The sequence below is a fragment of the Epinephelus fuscoguttatus genome, linkage group LG13 (genome assembly GCF_011397635.1).
Source record: "Epinephelus fuscoguttatus linkage group LG13, E.fuscoguttatus.final_Chr_v1".
NCBI classification, from domain to species: domain Eukaryota; kingdom Metazoa; phylum Chordata; class Actinopteri; order Perciformes; family Serranidae; genus Epinephelus; species Epinephelus fuscoguttatus.
The window spans coordinates 2,360,508-2,378,305 of NC_064764.1; the positions used below are offsets into that span (position 1 = coordinate 2,360,508).

The following is a 17,798-nucleotide window of genomic DNA, read 5'->3' on the forward strand; positions in this document are numbered from 1 at the left end:
CAAATAAAAGGCAGTAATTCTGCCTCAAAACATTCATAAATGGCACTCAGGTGAACAGAAAATATGGCACGGCACCCAGGCCACATATATTTCCAACAAATAAAATAAATGAAATGTCTGTATAGGAGCACTTAAATAAAATAAATAAAACAAGTAGCAGCCAAGTATATGTACTAAATAAAATGTAAACAATGCTCCCCCTCCTAGGCAAAACAAACATTATTTTAAATTCAGAAAAGGAGGTTTAAACTTGCTGCTATATTACTTCGGCTACATAAATGCCTATGCCTATTTATGCATCAATGGCAGATTCTTTCTAACAAAGAGGAGCATCTAAACTTTCTTGGCTGAAAGCCTGCTTCTTCAATCATCCAGGATGTTGGATGCAGCACTGAACAGGCGCTCACTGTCCACACTTGTGCAGGGTGCTGACAGGTAAGCTCTTGCAGCAATGGTGAGGGCAGAAAAGCGATCCTGATTGGCTCTCCAGTAAGCCAGTGGGTCAGCATCTCGAGAGATGACTGGCTCTGACAGATAGAGATTCAACTGAGACATTGCTGCAGTGGCCTGCTGTGGCCTTTCTTCTTGCATGATCTCACCCAACATCGATGACAAGGAACCAGGTCGTGGCATCTTCTCAGCTGGCTCATCTGTGTTGTTGTTGTCTCCAGGTTGTTGTCCTTCATCAGGGCCCTTCTGTGTAGCCAGCAGATCTAACAGCAGCCCCCGTGTGTGTGCCTTCAACTCTGCAGAAAAGCATCGATCCTTGTACCTTAATTAAAACCAAAATAATAAATTAAACATCACATTAATTTAACTGGGCATTTGTTCTTTTAGAGCAACTTAAAATAAAACTGTAACTAAATGGTCCATTAGTTACATTGACACTGAGGATTTTTCTGTGTAAAACTGTTTTACTGTGTAAAAGCCAAATATATAAGATAGAACAGATATTATTCAATTAACAGAACATATGTTTGCTGTTCTAAATGTGAGTGTTAGGCTAATAAATAACATTGTTTTATTAAGTCAACTTAAGTATATTTTGCAGATTATTTTAGGCTAAATGTTTTTCCTCACCTTGGGTCTAATAGAGTAGCCAAAGTGTAGAGGGGCTCGTTTTCAATCCCATCAAATCTCCGGGTTACAGCTCTCAGCAGTTCGGCTTTTGTGGTGCCCACACCATGATCTGATGGGGAATCTCTGCTCAGGAACCATTTTAAGGCCATCACAGATGGGATCATATCAGCGGCAGATGCAGTGGATGTGCTTATTGCCCTTGTGAGCTCCTCAAATGGTTCCAGGATTGTAGCATGTTTTCTATCAGACCCCACTGGTTGGAATTGAAGGAAGCAGGAACTTCATGCTCGGCTCCAAAAGCAGCAAGTGCCCGTTTTTGCTGCAGCAGACTTTGGAGCATGTAATAGCTGCTGTTCCACCGGGTGGCAACGTCTTGCTGGAATTTTCTGACATCCTGGCCCAGCTGCAGCTGCACGTCGTGGAATGCACAGTACACTTGAGGGTAGCGTTTGAAGTGCCCGATGATACATCTCCCCGTAGCAAGGATGTCTGACACTATGCACTGTGCCAGCAGCCCGTCATGGACAGCCAGCTGGAGTGTGTGCGCCATGCACGGTAAGGTCGGCAGTCCTCCCTCTCGCATGACTTTTGCCATGTTTGCGGCATTGTCTCGCAGTACGACATGAACCCTCTCTCTCGGAATCTGCCACACCTGGAGCATGTTGTTGTATTTCGTCACCAGCGCTGCAGCAGTGCGTGAGCCGCGGAATTCCTGGGCGTGTAGTACTGCCGCGCAGAGTTTGAAATCTAGGCCAATCCACTGAGCGGTTAAACTAAGCAGTGACATGGGGCTCACATCTGATGACCAAATATCAGTGGTCAAACTAATCGAGGGACTGTGTTCTCTCAGAAGGCCCTCGACGTGAGAATGAACAACCCGGTGCAGCTCGTTTAGTGCGGTATCGCCACAGTATGAGTGCCCTGGGAGGAGATAGCGCGGATCGAAGTACGCCAGCAAGCGTTGGAATGCGGGGTTCTCAACTATATTAAATGGCAGGTCGGCCAGCACAATAAACTCCATCAGCTTTCTTGTACCCCCCTTTGCCTTCTCGCTGTCACGGCTGTACGGCTGGACACGGTCCAAAGTCGTTTGCTGTAGCCGCCTGGGTGTCTCTCTTTCCTTTTCTGCACTCCGCTTTTTGAAATCAGCATGCTCCTCCTTGTGTTCTTTCTCTAAGTGCCGAATTAAATTCGTTGTGTTAAAAGCTTTAGCAGAGTTTCCTCCACGGTGTACTAAAACTTTACACAGGTTGCAGACAGCTTTTGTTGTATTGCTCTGGTTCACGGTGAAAAAACTCCATACCGCCGACATGTTTGTTTACTTTGTTTGCAACTGACGTCGACGTGCCAAAGAGGGTTTTACGTGTGGCGTATTCTGGATTTTAAAAACTTTATTGTCCAGCACATAGTGACAGAGCTCAAAACATAAACGCCACAAAGACATAAAAACACATTTAAACTAGTGAGACGTGTCTATTTTGCTTTGTTTGTTAAAAAAAAAAAAGTTTAATCGGTGTGAATGAGTGTTTTACATCTTTGCGGCGTTTGTTTTGAGCTCTGTTACTATGTGACGGACGGACAATAAAGTTTTTTGAAATTTGAATCAACAGCTTCACTAGCAAACGGTGTCACAGTGCAGTTGAAACAGATCACAAGCCAGCTGCAACAGGAGCAGTTTCAAAATGACAATGACGTCATTGATCGGATCGGTGAATGAAGATTTTAGGGCCGGTCAGAACAATTGAAAAAAAAAGTGAAATACTGGCCGATCCGATCAAGCCGATCCGATCGGTGGAAAGTCTAATATATACAGTACAGGCCAAAAGTTTGGACACACCTTCTCATTCAATGCGTTTTCTTTATTTTCATGACTATTTACATTGTAGATTCTCACTGAAGGCATCAAAACTATGAATGAACACATGTGGAGTTATGTACTTAACAAAAAAAGGTGAAATAATTGAAAACATGTTTTATATTCTAGTTTCTTCAAAATAGCCACCCTTTGCTCTGATTACTGCTTTGCACACTCTTGGCATTCTCTCCATGAGCTTCAAGAGGTAGTCACCTGAAATGGTTTCCACTTCACAGGTGTGCCTTATCAGGGTTAATTAGTGGAATTTCTTGCTTTATCAATGGGGTTGGGACCATCAGTTGTGTTGTGCAGAAGTCAGATTAATACACAGCTGACAGCCCTATTGGACAACTGTTAAAATTCATATTATGGCAAAAACCAATCAGCTAACTAAAGAAAAACGAGTGGCCATCATTACTTTAAGAAATGAAGGTCAGTCAGTCCGGAAAATTGTAAAAACTTTAAATGTGTCCCCAAGTGGAGTCGCAAAAACCATCAAGCACTACAACGAAACTGGCACACATGAGGACTGCCCCAGGAAAGGAAGACCAAGAGTCACCTCTGCTTCTGAGGATAAGTTCATCCGAGTCACCAGCCTCAGAAATCGCAAGTTAACAGCAGCTCAGATCAGAGACCAGATGAATGCCACACAGAGTTCTAGCAGCAGACCCATCTCTAGAACAACTGTTAAGAGGAGACTGCGCGAATCAGGCCTTCATGGTCAAATAGCTGCTAGGAAACCACTGCTAAGGAGAGGCAACAAGCAGAAGAGATTTGTTTGGGCCAAGAAACACAAGGAATGGACATTAGACCAGTGGAAATCTGTGCTTTGGTCTGATGAGTCCAAATTTGAGATCTTTGGTTCCAACCGCCGTGTCTTTGTGAGACGCAGAAAAGGTGAACGGATGGATTCCACATGCCTGGTTCCCACTGTGAAGCACGGAGGAGGAGGTGTGATGGTGTGGGGGTGTTTTGCTGGTGACACTGTTGGGGATTTATTCAAAATTGAAGGCACACTGAACCAGCATGGCTACCACAGCATCCTGCAGCGACATGCCATCCCATCCGGTTTGCGTTTAGTTGGACGATCATTTATTTTTCAACAGGACAATGAACCCAAACACACCTCCAGGCTGTGTAAGGGCTATTTGACCAAGAAGGAGAGTGATGGAGTGCTGCGGCAGATGACCTGGCCTCCACAGTCACCGGACCTGAACCCAATGGAGATGGTTTGGGGTGAGCTGGACCGCAGAGTGAAGGCAAAGGGGCCAACAAGTGCTAAACACCTCTGGGAACTCCTTCAAGACTGTTGGAAAGCCATTTCAGGTGACTACCTCTTGAAGCTCGTGGAGAGAATGCCAAGAGTGTGCAAAGCAGTAATCAGAGCAAAGGGTGGCTATTTTGAAGAAACTAGAATATAAAACATGTTTTCAGTTATTTCACCTTTTTTTGTTAAGTACATAACTCCACATGTGTTCATTCATAGTTTTGATGCCTTCAGTGAGAATCTACAATGAAAATAGTCATGAAAATAAAGAAAACGCATTGAATGAGAAGGTGTGTCCAAACTTTTGGCCTGTACTGTATATATATATATATACACACACACACACACACACACACACACACACACACACGGTATTCAATGAGTGTTTACTGAATAGCAGTGAAATACTCTTACCAACACCAGCAGTTGCAAGGGTTTGGTCATCTTGCAGAATAAGCTTTTCGTCTTCATCTAAACTCATCACCAACTCATTACTCTGCAAAAAAAAAAAAAAAGAAAAAAGATTTCCACTTCAATCACAACTTTGAATTTCAAAGGACCACATAATTACCAAACTTTGTGCCTTTGTAGAACATACAGTCAGGCTGAAAATGTGACTATTTAAACTATTATAAATATTTCATGCCTTCTGATATTGCAATGAGGCAAACACCGTTTGTTCAGTTGTTAATAGTGACGTTACGTGCTGTGCCGATGCTTCGAAGCGTGTCGAGTGATCCAGGAAGTGTTTCCACGATGCGCGTATCAACGCTTGTATTGTTTCAGACGAGTGGCGTCATTGATGACGTCCGAAGCCTCGCTGCCCGGCTATACCACATAACTGGTTCGGGAAGCTATTCAGATCTTGGTGTGAAGTTTTGACAGAAGTGACAGAGAACACGAATATTACCCCTCCTGCCATTATTATATTATATGACACTACACAACAATATGATTTTGGCCAAATGATTATTTTATACACATAGGATGCAGTCACAAAACAATAAGTTTATTATACATGTATTTGATACAGTATAGTTATAATATAGCCTACTCACTAGAAAATTCCCAACAGCCGTTACTAACACAAAATACCGTGTATCACAGTTTACATGGTTAAGATCACAGCTGCTTGTTTTACACACTTTGGCCAGCAGGTGGTTTCGTGTGCACATGAAGCCTCGAGAAATTAACCCTTTTCTGAGCCAATTTGCTGGAAAGCTTCAGTGCTTCATGAGGCTTCATCTCACCATCACTAGTTGTTAATGTGTAGGACCCAGTATTTCAAAACTTTTAATCTGGATCAGAATGATCCGGATTTTGTAGTCCTCCTTTTTGTTATCCCAGATCAAATTTATCTTGTAGATTTGGTCCTGGTTTTTCAAAGAATTTTCAGATGGGATCATTCTGATCCAGATACCACAAGATCAGGATTACAGAATCTGGATTTGAGGTCTCTGGATATAGACTGACTACCATGATCATCCCACTTGTATTTTTACCCCTCATCCATTTTTATTTTGCTATTCTTCATGTTGCCTTCAGCACAAGATTATGTTGTTTGTCACTTGTTTTAGACAATAGATGCAATTGTGAATTCACTACAAAAGCAATTCAAAGTTGCTTTGGATGAAAGTGTCAGCTAAATGACTAATGAAATGTCTTGTGTCACCACACAATTGTTTTTATTGATCAAAAGAGTAAAAAGTAAAGTTGTGGTTGACTATGGCTTCTCTCATTGACTGTCCATTTGGTCCATCTGGATGCAGTCCTGGCAGTGGTGGGTCAGGGACATCTTGGGGCTGTGAATGATCACCTCTTTAATATGTTAAAAAAAGAATGATTGATATGTGGGTACTGTCTCTCCCCCTTTTTTCTTTTTCTTTTTGGCTTTGTTGTGTTTTTTGGTTGATTTTTTTGTATGGTGTTAACTATGTATGAAAGGACAGCAGTTATACATTTTCTGTTTGCTCAATTGATGAGTTTTGTCTTGGCTGTCTGGAATAAAATAAAAAAGCGTTAAAAAGAAAAAACAAAGTAAAATTATTTTGAGTTACATGTGGGAATTGGTTGGGTCTAGTGATCAGTAGGAATATCTAGGAGGTGATAACGTGCTTTGGTATTTATTGGTACAACGCGGAAGTGCGCTCGACTGCGGACATTCCTCACAGAGTCTGCTCCGCTTATAGTGCGCCCGAGTCCGTGAGCACCTTAAATTAAAACCCTCGGTACACACTTCAGCACAATCAAACAGATGCGCAACTCAGAGCATCAGAAGTGTCTCTGACGCCAGACTCAGAGTGGCTCTGAGTGCGCTCGTTGGGTTAGTGTTGCGTTTATGGCCTCCCCAAAAAAAAAAAAAAAAAGCACCGAAGCTTCGAATTGTTTTTTTTCACAATCGAATCCCGTGCCATCGAACAAAGCTTCGAACCTTTGAATTTTTTGGGTCAGCCGTAATGCAATGAGTCATAATTATTATGTAATTACTGTTAAGGAGTAGCACTGTTAGAACATGTAGCTAATCACTGCGTTTGAAGGGGCTGTGTTTTTCAAACTTTTTGTGCCCAAGGCACACCAAAGGGCAAGTCAAAATCTCAAAGCACACCTGTATTTATATCTGTGCACAACAGCTTCTATTACGTGTGTTATCACTCGTATCCCGACATAAAACATTAGAAAAATAAATAAATGGAAAAAAAACCCCCCAAAAAAACCAGGTAGCTTTACTGATACAAATCTACTGACGTTTTTTTTTTCTCTTTTCTTTCGGTGGCAGGTCATAACTTTTTGTCTAGTCCCTGTTGAATATTTCAACAATAATGTATGGTTGTTTGCAAGTGTAACATTACAACCAAGACAGTCAAACGCCACTCCGGAGTTTTAAAACTCAACCGGAGTCAGTGATGACTGATATGTTTTAGAATAAGGTTACAGGGATGTTACACGAGCAGTTATGTCAGTCCAGTCGGAGGCCTCCATGTGGGGAAAACAGACAGGACGCTCGGCCAATGGTCTGAGTTTTCATAGAACCATATGAGAATGGTATATTCATGAGTTTTTATCTCTGGTGGAATTCACTCACATTTTAGTGTGCCATCAGCTTATTAATAGCATTTTAACCGAAACAAAGAAAAGCGTAAAATTTCCAGAAAGTTAAGTGTTGCTTTAATGGATATTTTTATTTCTATTTTCCATTGCTTTTCTACTGTAATTAAACCCCATTACCCTCTCGCTCCTCCTCAGATTTATTCCAGGAGCTGAACTGTCAGCTCACCTGTGAAAAATAATTTAGCTATAGTTTTAAAGTTTTAAATTTCACATTTACCTCCACTACACAGCTGGCTACCCCTTCACCCCCAGCTGCTGGCACCACACCTCCAGAGAGAATACTCCTGATGCCAGTCAAACTGTCTCAGTCTTATTTACTGATATTTGTTGTGGAGTTTTTTGTTTGTTTGTTTTGTTCTCTTTTGTAATTGAGTTCGAAGTTTATCTTAAGCTGCAAACTGAAATGAGAAGCTTTAAGGATTGTGTGTGACATAAAATATACTCAAGATCTCAAGATATGGTTCCGAGCACTGCTGCCCTGGCTGAAGTAGGCTGAACATGCTGATTATAGATCCATCTCTCTAAATCGCAGCTCTACCAACTGTGACAGTGGAAATGAAAGAAATTAGTCTACTGCTTGATTTTTAACATTCATTTTTGACAAAGGTGTGTTTTGAAGTGCACGTCCATGAGTAGTTCACTCACTTTTTTCTGCTTTTGTTGTAAGCTGACTTTCATTAGAGTGTGTTACATCTGGCCAATATGTCAGCATCCTTCATTACAGTCAAACTTTTGAGTGACCCTGACAACAAACTGGCTGATGGTATGATGCTCTTGTGGTGGCGTAGTGGCATATGCAGATTCCTAGTTGAATGCAGCTGCTGTTCAACAACCACGTGGCACTTAAAACAGCATGTAACTTGTATGTCACTGATGATCCTTTCATCAAGGATACTTTGGGAGCTGAACTTTGTGGACGTGCGCGGAATGCATTTTGCATGAACCTGGGTGATGGCAGACATTTTTGGCCAGGCTCAAAGTATTTTTGTCCAAGGATTGCGATTATGTAACTGATAACCACAGTGTGTAGGAATTCCTCCCATCTAATGTTAAAATCATATATTGCATTCAAACAGATGGCGCACTCTAGCGCCTCACTGTTTCAAACACGTATTGCAACAACTGTAGCCGCTGTGTACCAAAAAACTATGATAACACTGATGAAACCATGTCATCCAACACTTAATGGAGTATTCATTCAGGCTCCTACACAGACACATACGACGCGAGTTGACAAACCCCCTCCTCACCATGCTGGCTGTGTTTACAACGTAGGACTGTTGGGGCGGAGGTAAATTGAAACAAACCAATCACGTCTTGTCCTTTGACAACTGACAAGTGGCTCAGCCTCACACACCTCATCCCTCTCAGCTGTTAGTGGCCAGCGGCACTACTGCCCCATAACAAAGTCCCACTCTTTGAGCATAATGCAGGATCATGTATTATGCAGCATCACGGGAGACGGAATCCTCGTCGCCAAGAAAGTGCAAAAGGGAATCAAAAAGGCAGCATGACCTGCGAATTAAAAAAACAAGGGTCAGCACTGGGGTAGCCTTTCCCAGGTGGGGAGAGCTGCTGAAGGAGAAAGGTAATACAATCACAGGCCAGCGCTAACAGCTAACAGCGGCGCAGTGATGCGAGGAGAGGGATGAGGCTGTTAGTGACTGGCCGCTAACAGCGGCTAACAGCCAACAGCGGTGCTGGCCTGTGATTGCATTACCATTCTCCCTCAGCAGCTCTCTCTACCTGAGAAAGGCTACCCCGATGTGGGCCTTCATTTTTTTAATTCGCCGGTCACGCTGCCTTTTCTATTCCCTTTTGCGCTTTCTCGGTGACAAGGATTCCGTCTCCCATGATGCTGCATATGCATGATCCTGCATTATGCTCAAAGAGTGGGACTTTGTTTCAAATTTGCCAGGGTAGTAGCGAAGTGCCTCTTGCTCCTCTCCTTCGGCTCTTCAGTCATGCAGTGGTGGCCTGGCTCTCAACGAAAACACCGAAGGCGGTGCTGTATGTCCCTTGCTGGCGGGTGTACTCTCAAGATGGCGAAACGTAATGGAACCCCACAGACGACTTGCCCGCACAATGTACAAACAAATCCGAAATTCTCCTTTTACGAGAATAAGTCAGATTATTGGTGGAGGTAATAGTACACCAGTGATGACATATTTATAAATGCAACAACAACTGAAAATGTTATACAATGTCCCTTTAAGTTTTGGAGTTTTTTCAGGCAAGAAAGTAATGATTTAGATTTTAATACTTGGTCAGTTTAACCAAATACTACTGACCTGGATCCCCTCAGCAGCTTCTGAAGTGCACCTATCAGCAGACCAGTGACATAACACTTTCATGTATCATATGCCACTAAAGCAAAGGTGTCATACTATAAGCCACTTTTCAGTCTTGTTGCTGCGAAAGTTAAGTTGCTTGAGGACACCTGGCCTTCAGGCTCACACCTAGTGTGCGGCCCAGCAGTGTGACACTTCCTGTAGATAGATACCTTTGCTCCATGTGCTTGGTGGATAATTTTCATTGTGTCTGAAAAGACAAGAGAATGGAATCAGATGCAAAGCATGTATTTTGCCAGGTAGTGAATACATAAAATCACAACAGTCTTGGATTTGGAAGATTTGTGCTGATTACCCCTGAAGACACACTACATGTCCTGCCATTGAGCAGCTCATTAGAAGAAGATATACTTTATTAATCCCAGAGGGGAAATTCCATTTTTTCCCCACTGTTGTCACATACACACAGGCCTGAAATACACATATGCACAAAGACGACCTACACACGCACTGAATGGAGAGAGATCAAAGCAACAGGGCTGCCCAGGAAGCAAACTGGCACCTCTCCAGCTACCAGTTCACACTCCATACTTGATCTGAACTTAAACCAGCAAGGTCCATGTACCATTCATTCATTTGAATTTCAATTAAGAACGAAAAAACAATAAAATGGAAAAACGATTTGTTATTTCATTATTTGTTTTTCAATGTCCAACAAAAAACAGATTTAGACTTCTTTTTCAAATATTTCATTTAGTGCACAGGTCAAAAATAGAACATTTAAAAAACAGTCTCGGCCCGTGTACTTTTTGTCAGTTTGATATTTCGTTTTAACCAAAAAAAAAAAACAGGAAAACGGAAATACCATGGTTTTTCATTTTTTCGTTTTAAACAAAAAAACTACAAATGATAAAACAGAGCTGTTTTTCCGTATTTGTTGTCTGAATCAAAAACCGAAAAAACAAGAAAACAAAATTCAAATAACACTCCGATTTTGGTTTCTTCCAATGCCTGTTTTCATCTTTCCTCTTGAAAAGAACGTGAAGATATGTAAGACAGGTGAGCTTCCCGGAAGTCCAAGTAAATATGGGCCTTTCAAAATAAAAGCCAAGAGAATACAATAGTCATTCTATAACGTTATGCGAGCACATACCAGGGTAACATCTGAGGAAAAATACATTAATATAAATTAATCAATCAGACAAATTAATAAGTAAATAAATACACCAAAAAAATGGACAGATGGAAACAGGGATCGATTACATGTAGATTAATATTGTGCATTTGATTCATCTACACAGCATGAGTAAAGTCTTAGATTAATGATTTGCATTTTTTGGTGCAATACAGTTCGCAATATAGTTTAACCAACAATTACCAGCAATTACTGTGTGTGCAGAGTTGTTACTGTTAGCAGTGGTATTTAACTGGGTTTCCACCGTAATGCGCTGTTGCCTGAGCGAAACAGAGTGGAAAAGTGGCGATTGCTCTAAGACTGCAAGGGAAGCTCAGCCTCCACTAAAATGTCAAAAAATAAGTGGTCAAATATGTACTGTTGTGTTTACATTTCATTGACTAAATATGCGCTAGAACGCGTTCAACTTTTGTTCAGAATTAGCTACTTATCACAGGTCACTGACGCGACTCTCTTCTCGTTCATTCCCGTAGCATCACAGTGCATTAAACAGTGGAAACTCAGCATCCAAAGACTTCAATGGGGAAGCATAGAGTGGGTTGCTCCACTGCAGCGAAACTAGACAGTCATTGGATAAATGCTCGGTTTTGTCCTGCCCATCGGATGCTCAGCGTCTCTGGGGGTCTATGGGGCAGTGGGCTGGCCTCGGCTAATCCCTTTTTGATTGACAGCGAAATGAGCGAATCAGCGATCTTGAAATATAAACTTCACTTCACTTCACTTCACTTCAACTTTATTATGTCCCAATATGGGCAAATTGGGTTGCAGCAGGCACAGGCATTATAAACAAATTGCAGAAAGTACCTTTGCAAAAAGTACATTTGCATGAGAAACAAAACACACAGATAAATAAAAATAAAAACCTAAGAGCATACGTCAGTCAGACAAGTATTTTTGCATGGGGGTGGGGATGGGGGACAGAGTTCATAAAGTGCGATTTAAAGTGCTATGTGCGATTTGCATACCAGTTAGAGAGAACCCGTGGATCAGGCTAGGTCTCTCCGAGATCTAACGAGATCAGGCGTGATCAGTATCTGTCAATCCATTTCACAGTCTTTCAGACCAGAATGGATAATCCATTTACCACACAGGTAATTAACTATGAGAGATTTAGACAATATCTGTCCTTTGTAAATAAAGTCTGCATCAAGTCAGTTCCACATTTTGTCAGTCAGAGCCAACACTCCCACCCCACAGAGTAAATATACAATAATACACATACAATATATACAATCATACACACGATCCAAATCCAATTTGTTTGATTAAATTCACAGACACGCCTTTGCAGTTACCTCCTACAGGAGTCGTTTAAGGCTCTGATGGAAACTGGGATGAAGGAGTTTTTATATCTGTTTTTTGTGGCAGTTGGAACTCGCAGCCGTTGGCCAGAAGGTAACAGGTTATATTCTGAGCTGAGAGGATGGTCACTATGGGACTGAATGGACACAGCTTTTTTAAGAGCCTGCCTGGTAAAAATATGATTCAGACTGGTGAACTGCACTCCTACAATCTTACTTGCCACCTTAACAATCCTGTCAAGGGCATTTTTCTCTCTGGTCCCCAGGTTGCCGTACCAACAAATAATAGAAAAGGATAGAACAGATTCAATAAAAGCAGAGTAAAACAGCGACATCAGGGACTTATCAATTTGATAAGATGGCAGTATGAGTACTTAAATGTATGCCTGGTTTGTCTCTTTGTGAATGGTTGTCTTATTTTCCAGGTTATTGATGCAGATGTGTTTAATACTATTCATTTAATTTGACATTTGATGTTTATGGTTTATTTACAACCTAGTTATAGATAGCATGTATTTACTTTTCATTTCAGAACCACACGTAGGCCTACCTGTACGGAAGAATGAGCATGTGTTGATAGTGTGGCAGAAATGAAAATGTAAAATAAACTAAAAATAAAGACACATTTGGCTTTGGATTTTTCTTCCTCATTAATAAAACCCTTCATTTAAAAACTGCATTTTGTGTTTACTTGTGTTATCTTTGACTAATGTTTAAATTTGTTTGATGATCTGAAACATTTAAGTGCGGAAAACATGCAAAAAAGTAAGAAATCAGGAAGGGGGAAAACACTTTTTCACACCACTGTATGTTGTCAATCAATTCTATCAATCAATTTTATTTATAAAGCCCAATATCACAAATCACAATTTGCTTCACAGGGCTTTACAGCATACAGCATCCCTCTGTCCTTAGGACCCTTGCAGCGGATAAGGAAAAACTTGAACACTATTCATATACTGTTTGACTAATCAGCCAAGTGCTAATCCCAAGCTCCATACAGACCACCACTGTTAACAAAAAAATATTTATTTTCACTGTGTATAAAAGAAAACATCCTACCTAAACTTTAACCACCCTCTTCAATTAGGACGTTTGTGCCAAATTTGAATAAATTCCCTCAAAGTGTACTTGAGATACAGCATTCAAAATAATGATGATAATAAAGGATGATGATTATGTGCATACACAATTAATGACTACAAGAAAACCAGAAGTGGCATTAGACACCAACCTGATGAAGGGAAGCCCAAAGTGTTTGTTGAATAAAGCATTGTGTACCTGAGAAGAGTAGTGGAATAAATACAGTTGAAAAAGTCAACATTTTCTGACAATATTGTACTTTTTATTCCACTCCAATAATTTCACAGTTTACTTTACAGGCTAGTGACAAACTGTCAAAAAGGGCTTTAGTTCTTGAGATACCCCTACCGGGGGGTAGAACTATACCTAACAATGTTTTTCCTCATCTCTAAGGTCTCCCATATATGAAATGGATTCTTAGGTTTAAATATTTTACTGCAAACATTGTTAAATTGATACATATTGTTATACACCCCAAACCTAAAAAAGAACCAAAATATAGCCTGGCCGTATGGGAGTTAACACATATGAACTCATGTAGATTAAGAACACAAGCTCTGACAGCTTTGACACTTCACATAATTGTGGTCAGGAAGTTGCTTCACCTACTGGAAAAACCTGGATGTGAATATCTTGATGTGTGCAACATATAGCGACCCATGAACACTTAAGCGGACATGCAAAAAAAGAATATCTATGCAGTATGTTCTCATTTACTTTGTAGTTGCTTGGCCAGGGATTGTCATAGAAACACATGTGATGGCTTGTTGGAAAGGTAGGGTTGTGCTGAATCCAGCGGAACCAAATATGTGAATATAACATGTATAGTCAATGTGTTATGTCACTAAATGTTTGAAGTGTCCCAAACGAAGGAAAGTGAAACATTGACATAATCAAGTCTCCAAAGCCCATTATCAATGGTGAGAAGACCAATTCAGTGTTACTGCAAAGTAAGTCACTTGAGGTAAGTGCTACTCTATATTTCTGATACATTTAATAATAGTATATTTCATGACACCTTATACAGTTCATATGTAAACAAATATCCAGTAGAATCAGGTTAAATTGAAATAGAACACCTTTATTAAGATATCTACATCCACTTGAATTTATTTTCAAGTCATTAGTCATGCATAATGGAAAATAATAGTGTTAGTTTATATCTTTGTCCAAACTAGCAGAGGGCAGTAGAGCCTCCGCTGCTTACTTCACTCCCTTGGTGTGATCTCTGATTAGAGAGTTGTGATCTGCAGTGAGCTGGCTACTGTTAGGCTACTGGATGAATCCAGCTGTAGCTAACTATATCATTGTCTTCTTGTATATTTCCCTAACCTGACAGGTAAATCATTGCAAATACTATGTCATGTGAAAAGACCTAGAAATGACCTAGCCTAATCTAAATTAAGTAGCTAACTAGCTAACTAAGCTTTCTATAGCTAACTATAGAAACTACTTAGCCTATTATTATTATTATCATTATTATTATTATTATTATTATTATGTCATGAAAGGGACATAACATGTATATGACATGTCTATACATGTATAAGCAGGGTCCAAAACTAACTTCACTTACCAGCCAGCCTGGCTGTTATTTAGCATGTCATTTGGGTCTTGTATGCGATTCTCAATCAATATTTTAATAGTGTGCACTAATATTAGTAATAATGTATGCTAAAATATGAATAACTGTTTCAACAGTTAAGTGTAATATTTGGGTTAATAAATTCTGTAGTATTCTTACTACAGTGCAAAAAGAATCTTTCATTAAGGAATTGTACATGAATCACTGACTTCAGTCTCCTTTGGACAGTTGAGACATAAGATTTTAGCTCGACCAGACTGCAACAGCAGGGCCTGCCCTATATAAACATGAATGTCTGACCAGTGGTGGACAAAGTATTCAATGACATGACTTGAGTGAAAGTAAAGATACTCTTGGTCAAATATTACTCCAATACAAGTGAAAGTTGTTCAGTCATTTTTTTTTTACTTAAGTGAAACTGCACCAACTGATTAACATAGCGGGGATCGAAATAAAATAAATAAATAAGATAAATAAATAAATAAAATAAAAATCAACCAGCCACCCTCCTCCCCTGACAAGTAAAGAACAGTCCCTCCATAAGTAAAGAACAGTCCCTAAAGTGCGGTGAGGTTTGTGGGCCGTTACCTGCCACAAAGAGAGAAATGTGAATGGCTCGTTTCTCCTCTGACACGCCACATACCTGTGTGCCGCCACGGCTCGGTTGTTCAGGTACTACTGGGCAGTCATGACACCAAGAAGAGGAAATTATTGGACCTGGAGCCAGGCTTCTCCGTCGCCGGTAAGCCGTTATCTTGCGCCACGGAGCACTATGGCCGCTGTATTTGACAGGAATACGTATTCCTGTCTGTGTCTGTGTCTGTGACCCTCGTTCAACCCACAACTGACAGGATTCGCCCTTCGTTTCTGCTGCTGGTTGAAATCTGTACTCGCACAGCGTGCTCCTGAATGTTTTCTTTTGTTCGCTTGCACAAAACTATTTTTAGTCGCAAATGCATGTGATGCACTTACATGACCAAAGATCGTCTCTGCCTGAAATACACATTACTCTGCCAGGAAACCAGCCGATACCAGCATCGTTCTCCAGTAACAAAAAATGCATTTTTCGCTGGTAAAAAAATAACTCGCCAGAGTGGCGAGTGGTCTTAAAAATTTACCAGCCAGAGACAAAATCTACCTGTAATTGGCGAGAGGCGAGTGTTAGTTTTGGACCCCCTGTGTATGAAAATAAAAAAAAAAAAATGAAATGTATATTATTTATCCTTTTTATTAGTTTCTTGAATTATGGAGAATGTCTTACAGACTTTGCATCCAAAGATTTGTATCATCTGTGGGAAACATTTGGAAAAAGGCAAGAAAAAAGAACCCTATGTCCAAAAGCCCACAGCTGAAGGCCTCCAACACATACTTACCCTTGCTCAGCAGAGAGGTGATGATGTCCATAAAACCCTGGCTCCATATACAGATGACATACTTTCCTCCAAAATAATAGTATCATATCATGTATCATCAGGGCCGTCACAACCGGACAGGCAAACTAGGCAATTGCCTAGGGCCCCAAGCTGGAAGGGGCCCCCCAGAGACAGCTGACATTGGTCCATATCAATGACAATATGAATGGAACCCCTATAGACACTGTAGCAACGACAACACGTCGGAATCCCCCCTAATCCCCCCCACCCCCCCACCCCCGCACCCCACTTGCTGCTGCTTGCAGTGGATAGAGGGGGCCTCAAGGGACTGCTGACATTTGGTCTGTAATCAACGACACCATTTCAAACACCCTTAGAGACACTGCAACAACGACACATCGGAGACCTCCCTAATGGGGCCCCTACAGCTGACTGAGCTGACTTGCTGCTGCCGGTGCCGTGCGGGCTGCGGCATAAAGAAGCGAACATATCCCTCAGGGCACGCTAAAAGAAAAAAAAAAGCAAGAGGAGGATGAAAAGAAAAAACGAGACAGTGTCTCAGTGTACGAGACAGTAAGTGAGAATGTGTTACAAGTAGTGATTGCCACATGCCACTTTGTCCCAGTCCCACCAAGCATCAGAAAAGTTTAATGTTCAATGCACAACATGACAATAACAACAGCTAGCTAACATTAGTTAGACAGTGAGTGGACCAGCTTGAAGCTTCTAAACTCTTGAGACATATCTGTTTGTTTGTTTGAACAGAATTATATGACATTAGCTGTGTTGCCATGGTTGCGTACACAGAACACTGTACCTGCAATAAGTTAGTGCCAACGACAATGTTAATTTCTCCCATTAGTAATGCATTTGTTGTCAAATGCTAACATTAATGAAACCAACATCAATTCTGCTGTCCATAGAACATCTTATTCTGTCCAAACTGTAACTAATTTGTATTTAGAAGAGGAAGATATTATGTTAACATGAAGCATTGAAGTTGTTACTGCAGTTCATTAATTATTTCATACAGATCTTAAATGCTGAGTGCTTGTGAAGCACATACACAGTTCTGTACTTTCATGAAAATATGAAAGCAAACTCACCAAATATAACTGAGCTCTTTTTTTTCTCAAGGTGCTTTTTTGAAATATTTTGGTCCACAACAACAGCATACCTCTTTAGTTGCCTCAACAGATGAAGGTAGGAGGAAGTTATTCTAAGTTCACAGTGACTTAAGAAATAAGAATAACAAAGAATAAGAAACTTCATTGAGCCTCAGAGGGATCTACTCTCCAGTTTAAATCTGTCATGAGATTATTTAATTTAAAATGACTACACAAATATTTGTCTTACACAATGAGTTATTGTATTTATTTTTGTATTTTGTTATTGTTTTCTTTGAAAGGAAGTATGTTATGTGTGTGTTTTTGTTATTTAAATAATGTAAGGCAATTTTGCTTTGTTTTTACATTTTTCTATAAATAAAGGATTTGTTACGAATGCTTCATGTCTTGTCAGTGTCGGAGACGGGTGCTGGCGCGGGAGGGGGGGCCTCCAAGGTGCCTCTTGCCTAGGGCCCCCAGAGGGTCTTGAAACCCCCTGTGTATCATGTAGAGCAAACTTAAGACAAAAGTCAGTGAGCAGGAAGTTCCAAATG

At 40.7% G+C, this 17,798-nt stretch overlaps 2 protein-coding genes across 2 annotated transcripts in view; both read right to left on the reverse strand.

The window, feature by feature from the left end:
• Window positions 1–17,798, reverse strand: part of lg13h2orf76 (linkage group 13 C2orf76 homolog) — a 43,761-nt gene that overhangs the window by 14,379 nt on the left and 11,584 nt on the right. The window contains exons 3-4 of the mRNA XM_049594917.1: window positions 9,814–9,851; window positions 4,617–4,698 (exon numbers count right to left, since the gene is read on the reverse strand). Coding sequence (XP_049450874.1) covers window positions 4,617–4,698; window positions 9,814–9,851 — 120 coding nt within the window. The remainder of the gene's footprint in view (window positions 1–4,616; window positions 4,699–9,813; window positions 9,852–17,798) is intronic.
• LOC125900115 (zinc finger BED domain-containing protein 4-like) lies at window positions 364–1,244 on the reverse strand. The gene is made up of 2 exons (XM_049594912.1): window positions 1,081–1,244; window positions 364–772 (listed from the first exon to the last, which is right to left on the reverse strand). The coding sequence occupies exons 1-2, from the start codon at window positions 1,242–1,244 to the stop codon at window positions 364–366; spliced, it is 573 nt and encodes a 190-aa protein (XP_049450869.1).